The 8,166-nt window shown below is 39.4% G+C and overlaps 1 protein-coding gene across 2 annotated transcripts in view; it reads left to right on the top strand.

Annotated features, from left to right (window-relative positions):
* Positions 1-7,911, top strand: part of IARS1 (isoleucyl-tRNA synthetase 1) — an 80,877-nt gene extending 72,966 nt beyond the window's left edge. For both annotated transcript variants that reach the window (XM_060155486.1, XM_060155487.1), the window contains one exon: positions 7,640-7,911. In XM_060155486.1, coding sequence (XP_060011469.1) covers positions 7,640-7,722 — 83 coding nt within the window. In that variant the 3' untranslated portion in view covers positions 7,723-7,911. The remainder of the gene's footprint in view (positions 1-7,639) is intronic.
* Positions 7,912-8,166: the final 255 nt, after the last annotated feature.

Raw genomic sequence — 8,166 nt, forward strand, 5'->3', positions numbered from 1 at the left:
AATCTAAAAATTATATTGGTATATTAAAATACATGCTTCTAGGTAAATTAGCTTATTTGCTGATCCTAAAATTGTCCTCTTCCCCGAGAATCAAAATGTTCACTGTATTTTAAAATAACAGCTTGAAGGAAACATAACTGACATTGTACTTCCTCCTTAACAACTTACAAAGCATACCTTTTCTTGGTGAGCTGCATAAAAATGTGAAGAGCTAGGTCATTAGTTGACATATTCCCCATTCCATAATTCAGAAAACAGAGAGTCAGGATAAGGCACAGGCTAGTGTCTTCGAGGGTATGTTTTCTCTTTCTCCCACTTATATCATCCACTTCTGTGATTTCACCTTCTGTGGCTGTTCTGACAACTTCTCTAGTGACATCTTAGCCCTCCCCCGAGTTCTGTTCTATATTCGATTCCCTATTACACATGGGTGTTCATTTTAGTGCTGCTGCCACTGGAATCATTTCCTTAAACAGCTTCCGCTGATGGGATCTGGGTTTTTCTGTTTATAGCCATCCTTCTTGTCATCCCAACTCAAAACCTTTTACCATTTCATCCTTTTATTTATTCAGCCGTACAGCCTGGGATTTATTGGACTTTCTGAGTCAAGATTTGTGTCTCCTAGCACTGGTGGAAAGTTGCTAGGCATTATCTTTTCCAAAGGTAGTCTTTTGATTTTCTGCAGTTTGAATATGCTGTGCCTGGGTATAACTTTTTTGGTATAATGCATTATTCATTTCTGTTACAGAGTTTTGATTTCTAGCATTTCCTTTTAATTCTTAGAATTTCCATCTTTCTGCTTACATTACCCATCTGTTCTTGTATATTGTCCACCCTTTCTATTAGTGTCCTTAACATTAATCCCAGTTATTTTCAATTCCCAATCTGATAATTTCAAAATCTCTGCCATACCTGAGTCTGGTTGTGTTGCTTGCTTCATCTCTTCCTATTGTGTTTTTTCCTTTTTAGAATGTTTTGTAGTATTTGGTCGATAGCAGTACATGATGTACTGGGGAAAAGGAACTGAGGTAAATAGGCCTTTATTGTAAGGTTTTATGTTTATCTGGCTAGGAGTTAGGCTGTGTTTATTGTTTACTGTTGCTGTAGGTTCCAGAGGCTCAAATTTCCTTCTTCTGTCTTATGGTTTCCCTAGAGATTCCTTTTTAAATATGGTCAGAGCTTTGCCCATTCTTTCAGCTGTAATGCCCTGTTGTCATACAGGAGCCCATATGATGTTGTAGTAAAGTATGGGGGGAGGAGAAGTGGGGGAAGTGTTCTATAATTTTATGATTAGTTCTCAGTCTTTAGTAAGCCTGTGCCTCTGGGCTGTGCCCCTCACAGGTGTTACTCAGCTTTAAAATTTTTCCTCTTTAGGTAAGAAAGGAAGGTAAAGGGGGCTAGAGGTGGGTATTTCCCTTTCCCCGGGTCAGTTAGGCTTTGGTTAAAAAGAAAAAAAATAGTTACTCATAAGGAAGAACTTCCGCCATTTTACTGGGAATTTTTTTCAAGAAGCCTTGTACCTTTTTTGTTCTCATTTCCTCCATTACTGCCACCTTTTGTGTTCAGTTCATTTTTTGCAGTTTACTGTTTTCTTTTTTTACTTCCTCTTGTGTGTGTGTGTTTTTTAAGATATTAGTGTTTACCATAGGGATTACAATTAACATCCTAAATTTATAACAATTTAACTCTTGATACCAGTTTGACTTTAATAACATACAAAAACTCTGCTTCTATACAGCTCTGCCCCCGTTTATATTCTTGTCAGAAATTATATCTTCATAATTATGTTCCCCAAAACATAGGTTCTTAACTGTGTTTTGTGGTTTTTTTTTTTTTTGTGGTTTTTTTGCGGTACGTGGGCCTCTCACTGCTGCGGCCTCTCCCGTTGCGGAGCACAGGCTCCGGACGCGCAGGCTCAGCGGCCATGGCTCACGGGCCTAGCCGCTCCGCGGCATGTGGGATCTTCCCGGACCGGGGCACGAACCCGTGTCCCCTGCATCGGCAGGCGGACTCTCAACCACTGCGCCACCAGGGAAGCCCCTTAACTGTGTTTTATGTATTTACTTTTAAATCATGTAGAAAACAAAAAGTGGAGTTAAAAATAAAAAATACAACAACAATATGGCTTTGACTTACTGTCTAGCATCCTTTCATTTCAACCTGAAGGATCCCTTTAGCATTTCTTGGAGGGCAGTTGTAGCAGTAATGAACTCCCTCAACTTTCTGTTTATTTTGGAATGTCTTAATTGCTCCTTAATTTGTGAAGAAAAATTAAGAAGAAAAAATCTGTTTTGCAAAATGGAGAATTCTTTGTTGATAGTTTTTTCTTTCAGCACTTTAAGTATGTTTTCCCACTGCCTTCTGGCTCTCATGGTTTCTGATTAGAAATTAATCTTCTAATCTTATTGAATATCCTGGTGTTTTGCTTCTCTCTTGCTACATTCAAGATTTGGTCATTATTTCTTCAAATATTCTTTATAGTCTTTTCTTCCTGAAATTCCCGTAGTGTGTATGTTGGTCCACTTGGTCTGTGTCTCAGACGCCCCTTAGGCTCTGTCCACTTTTCTTCATTCTCTTTTCTTCCTTCTCCTTCAGACTGGATGATTTCAAATGTCCTATCTTCGAGTTCACTGTTTGTTCTGTATGCTAAATTATGCTGTTAAGCTTCTCTAGTGACTTCTTAATTTCAGTTATTGTACTTCGGCTCCAGAATTTCTGTTTAGTTCCTTTTATAATTTCTCTGTTGATATTCTCATTTTGTTGATACATTGTTTTCTTGGCTTGTTCTTTGTATGTGGTTTCCATTGACCTTTCCATTAGTCAGTTATTTTCCATTTAAGACAGTTGATTTAGAGTCTGTCTAATAAGTCCAAGTATCTGCGCTTCCTCAGGGACAGATTGTGTTAATTATTTTTTCCTGTGAATGGGCCGTACTTTCCTATATCTTTGTATGCCCTGTAATTTTTTTTTCTCTTTGAAAACTGGATATTTGAATTTGGTGACTCTGGAAATCAGGTTCTCTTCCCCAGGGTTTGCCGTGTTTGATGGTTGAAGGCTACAGTCGTCTGTTTGTTTATGACTTTTCCAAACTATTTTTACAAAGACTATTCCTGGTTGTATGTAGTCCCTGAAGTCTCTGTTCCTTTAGCTTATGTTCAGCTATTATTTTGACAGAGATTTCCTTGACCTCCAGGAACTAAAAATTTAAAAACAAAATACCTACCTCTCCCAGTCTTTTAAGATTGTCTCTTTCTGGTCCACTCCTTCAGCTCCACCAGGCTGTTTACAGTTCTGCCTCAGGCTTCTCTTCCTGTTCACTGAGCCCTGAAGATCAGCCACATTTGGCCAAAAAAGCTTTTTACCTTTATCAGAATCAAATGCTTAGGGTCTTCTCAGATCTTTCTGTATATGCATACTGCCCTGGGCATGAATGTGGCTTTCTAAATTATTCAGCATACAGAGGCACTTTTTAATGCCCTAATTGCCCAAACTTTTCCTCCCAGGCCTTAAGCAATCCATTGCCTGTCTCATCCATAATCTTTTGCCTCAGGCAGCCGTGGGTTTTTTGTTTGCCTTTGGTTTTCATGCAGTGCCCACCACTTTTCCACCCTGAGTGAGTTCCAAGTAGGCAAAACAGAGACAAGCACCTTATGTAAGCCCTTCAAGTAGCTCCCAGACAGGTTAGAACAAACGCAATACTTTTGCTCCATTCCTCCTGGAACTAGGAGCCAGGGTCCCACACTGGAAACAGGGGCTACTGTCTTCAAGCCCACCACCAAGCTAGGAAGGAGCTGGTAAAGCACAAGTAAAAACACAGTTCTTTCCTGCCATTTTCAAGTTGCCTTTTCTCTGATTCAACATTCACTTGGTTGCTGTAAACGTTTGATTGCTTTCTAGAGTTCTGACGAAGTTGATTCTTGCTGGCTGTTTTGTGATGTTTCAGTTGATGTCCACTTTAAGGGAACATTTCTTTAATTCTTTGGGGGCACTGTCTACCCTTGCCCACTTTAAACTCAATTATTTTGGGCCACAGAGAGTGTTTAGAAAGTTCTGGCCCCAGTCACGCAAGGGGCCAGAATTCTCATGGGGACATGTTCTGTCTCTCTATCTCCCCAAACCAAGGCTAAGTGGGGCAAGTCTCTATATTGGTTTACTGTTACTGGTGTAATAAATTACCAAAAACTGGGTGGCCTGAGACAACAGAAATGTATTCTGTCACGGATCTGGAGGCCAGAAGTCTGAAATCGGTGTGAGCAGGACTGTATTCTCTAGGGGAGAATTTGTTCTTTGCCTCTTCCAGCTACTGGTGGTTCCAAGCATCCTTGTGGCTACATCACTTTGATCTCTGCCTCATTGCCACCTCTTATGTCTGTTTCTCCTTTTTCCAAAAAAGGTCAGTCACAGTTTCCAGGAATTAAAGCATGGTCATATCTTTTGGAAGGCCATTATTAAACCCATAACGTTCTCTTAACTGTTTTTCTCTGTGGTGAAGGATCTTTTTGAAATTTATCCTTTTTCCATGGGCTCCTTATTTGAGGTCTCAGTTTTTTGTTTTTTAATTTTTATTTATTTATTTTTATTGGAGTATAATTGCTTTACAATGGTGTGCTAGTTTCTGCTTCACAACAAAATGAATCAGTTATATATATACATATGTTCCCATATCTCTTCCCACTTGCGTGTCCCTCCCTCCCACCCCTCCAGGCAGTCACAAAGCACCGAGCTGATCTCCCTGTGCTATGTGGCTGCTTCCCACTAGCTATCCACCTTACGTTTGGTAGTGTATATATGTCCATGCCTCTCTCTCGCTTTGTCACAGCTTACCCTTCCCCCTCCTCCTATCCTCAAGTCCATTCTCTAGTAAGTCTGTGTCTTTATTCCTGTTTTACCCCTAGGTTCTTCATGACATTTTTTTTTTCTTAAATTCCATATATATGTGTTAGCATACAGTATTTGTCTCGCTCTTTCTGACTTACTTCACTCTGTATGACAGACTCTGGGGTCTCAGTTTTTTGAGGGGGGTTTCATTGGACTCCCCAGTTTGTGTAGACCCTAGGATTTTTCTTCTCTCACTTTCATAGCCTATTAGTGCCAGGTCTTTAAGCCTCCAGGCCCACCAGAAAATCTTAATGTTCAGCTACCTCTTGGGATTCATGATATTTTGGGCTCTGTGGATTTCTCTCATTTTCTTCCCTTGCTCAGCTATTTTTTTTTTAATTTAAAAAAAATTTTTTTAATTAATATTTTATATTATACTTTGACATTTTCTGCTACATCATTAAAAGGGAAAGCCTTCTTTTCCACTTACATTTCTCTCTTCAGTGAAGCACAATTATTTTGCTTGAGATTTATTTTCAATAACTCTCCTTTGTCTCTTTACCCCTCACTAGTTTTAGGGCCTCATCATCTAATGAGACAGCCTGTCTGCAGGCTGTATTCTTCCACCAAGATTGTCTTCATGCACATTCCTCCCTTGATGATGTTCCCCTGCTCGGATCCCCCAAGGCTCACTATTATCTAATGCTTCAGAATCTTTAGCTTGACACATAAAATCCTTCCTGTTCTGGTCCTTATTTGTCTTTCCAGTTATGTCCATGAAGCTTTCATTCTATCAGAAGGCTTTTTTCACTCTCCTTCCAACACACTTGGCTCTTTCATGATGGTTTGGTAGTCAGCATCAACAAGTAGGTGTAGCTTCCTGTTTTGAAACCTTGTGTGAAACTTCAAAGATATTCTTAACTTCTTTTTCTTCAAAGATATTCTTAACTTCTTTTTCTTAGCCCTCAAATCCATTGGTCACCAAGTGCAGTTGAGCAGTGAAAATGAAGAAGTGTCATCATTTTTACTTGTTGTATGCAAGTGTAGGTACCTGGTTGAAACTGATCAAGGATAGAATCACATCCATGTGAATTAGATATTAGTACTACTACCTATGATTCACAAACCAGATCTTACCTATAATATCTTATTACCTTCTTTTTGCTCTTTAAGGTTGACTGGGCAAGTTTAGTAGGTAAAAGCTTGAAAGTTAACTTATTCACCCAAGATTATCAAGAAACGTGGTATTCTTTCCAATCCAGTATCTTTTCCCAATCTGATATCTCTTGCCTCATTTTCACTGTATTCTTCCTCTCAAGATTATCTTTCATAAAATATTAATAATTTGGTAAATTAGAAGGATCTCATAAGGCTTACAGTTTTAGAAACTCACTGATGCCTTCTTGCTTGTTCCACTAGACTCTAAATATCTTCTCCAGCTCCTGTAGTTATCTATTAAGGAGGCAGCTTTTGAAAGCATTTTCTTATCCAGGGTTCCTGTTAGGACAGGAGCCATTTTTAGAGAAAGTTGGTCCTTCCCTTTGAATTCAGATCTGGCTAGACGCAAAATGCCCCACAGTAGGCATAGAACTTTTAAAAATTTTCTCCTTCCTTCCTTCCTCCCTCCCTCTTTCTTTCCTTTCTCTTTCCTTCCTCCCTTCCTTCCTTCCTTCCTTCCTTTCCCTTCTTCTTCTCCCACCACTGCCCCACTCTTTTTCTGAGCTTTAATATATTCAGTGTGTTTTGATCTATAGTATTTGTGTTATGCTTTTGGATGCTCAGTTTTTTCTTTTATCTTCAGCTGTATTGGCTCCTGTATTTTTTGACCTGAGTCTTTAGTCTTTGATAAGTTCTTGCTTTCTGACATTGCAAGCTGTCCTAGGTTTATCATGTGTACTCTTTCTTCCCCAAACATGGAAACGACTTGCTGTTTTTCCTGTTATAGGGTGTTAATATTTAGGAACCACAAATCTGAGCTGCTTGCTTAGCATTGCTTCTAGGCCTTTTCTGAAGACATAGGAAATATTGTTCGTGTGGGATTGTGGGGACATCTTGGGCAGTACTCAGAGTTAGTTAGGTTAAGGGCACAGTCCTCCAGAAGTCTGCCCAAAACTTCTAACCCCAAGTATAAGGAGTTAGGCTCCAACTACAAGCTCAGACAAAAGAGTTCACACAAGACCATTGTCACTTCTGGCACCAACTGCAAGTTCAGAGGGTTTCCAAAAATCACCCTCAGGTCTGATAATTTGCTAGCAGGATTCACAGAACTTGTGGAAGCTATTGTACTCATGACTACATTTATTATAGGGAAAGGATAAAAACTAGAACCAGGTAAAGAGAAGAGATGCACAGGGCCAAATCTGGGAGGGGGTCCAAATATGTAACTTCAGATTATCTCTCTGCAAGGAGGCATGGACAGTGTTACCTCCTAGCCTGAATACATGACAGTAGTACGTACAGTGTATTACCAACCAGGGAAGCTCACCTGAGCCTTGGTGTCTAGAGTTTGTATTGAGGCTTCATTACATACGTATGATTGCTTGTATGGTTGGTCTTTCTGGTGTAGCCAGCTCCACCCTGAGTCATCTCATTAGCATAAACCATCAGGTGTGTTCAGGGGCCTACAATAAATAACAAAAGATGCTCCTATCACTCAGGAAATCCCAGGGTTTCAGAACTACCCCCAGTAGCTGGGACAAAGTTTAGGTTTCTCTTAAGGTGAGGCTGAATTTCTTACTACCCAGGCAGTTAACATTTTTTTAATATTCATCCAGAATAGGTAGAAAAATGATTTCTTTAAAACTTCTTCTTTCCATTCTAGAAATTACAGAAGAAATCCCCATGAAGACTTTGAACACGAAGACTGTGTATGTTTCTGTATTGCCGACTACAGCAGACTTCTAACATTCAGTTATCTGTGTGGTTCAGTCAACCTTTCCCTGGCATATACCTCTTCTCCCCTCCCCCCAACCCCGGACACACACACGGACACAGACATGTTGATATTTCCTTCAGGTGCATGTATAATATACTGCCTTTGGTCTAAAATTGAAATGGAATTGATCAAGTGACTTGAGGCTTCACAGTAATAGTCGCACTTAACCGTAAACACCTATGTAGTCATGTTGAGGAAAAGTTACAGTGTTACCTCAGCACTACAGAGTATATTTCTATACTTGAATTTTTAAGTATAGAACATAGTTGTTTAAATGGTATTGTGTGTGTGTGTGTGTGCGCACGTGTATATATATATCTCTGTTATCTGTCTATCTATATATATATCATTCTGTGGCCTTTTAAAACTTATTTGAAATCTATTGAAGGAATGGACAGTGTTATATATTTTTG

The sequence above is a fragment of the Lagenorhynchus albirostris genome, chromosome 7, assembly GCF_949774975.1.
Source record: "Lagenorhynchus albirostris chromosome 7, mLagAlb1.1, whole genome shotgun sequence".
Taxonomy (NCBI): Eukaryota; Metazoa; Chordata; class Mammalia; order Artiodactyla; family Delphinidae; genus Lagenorhynchus; species Lagenorhynchus albirostris.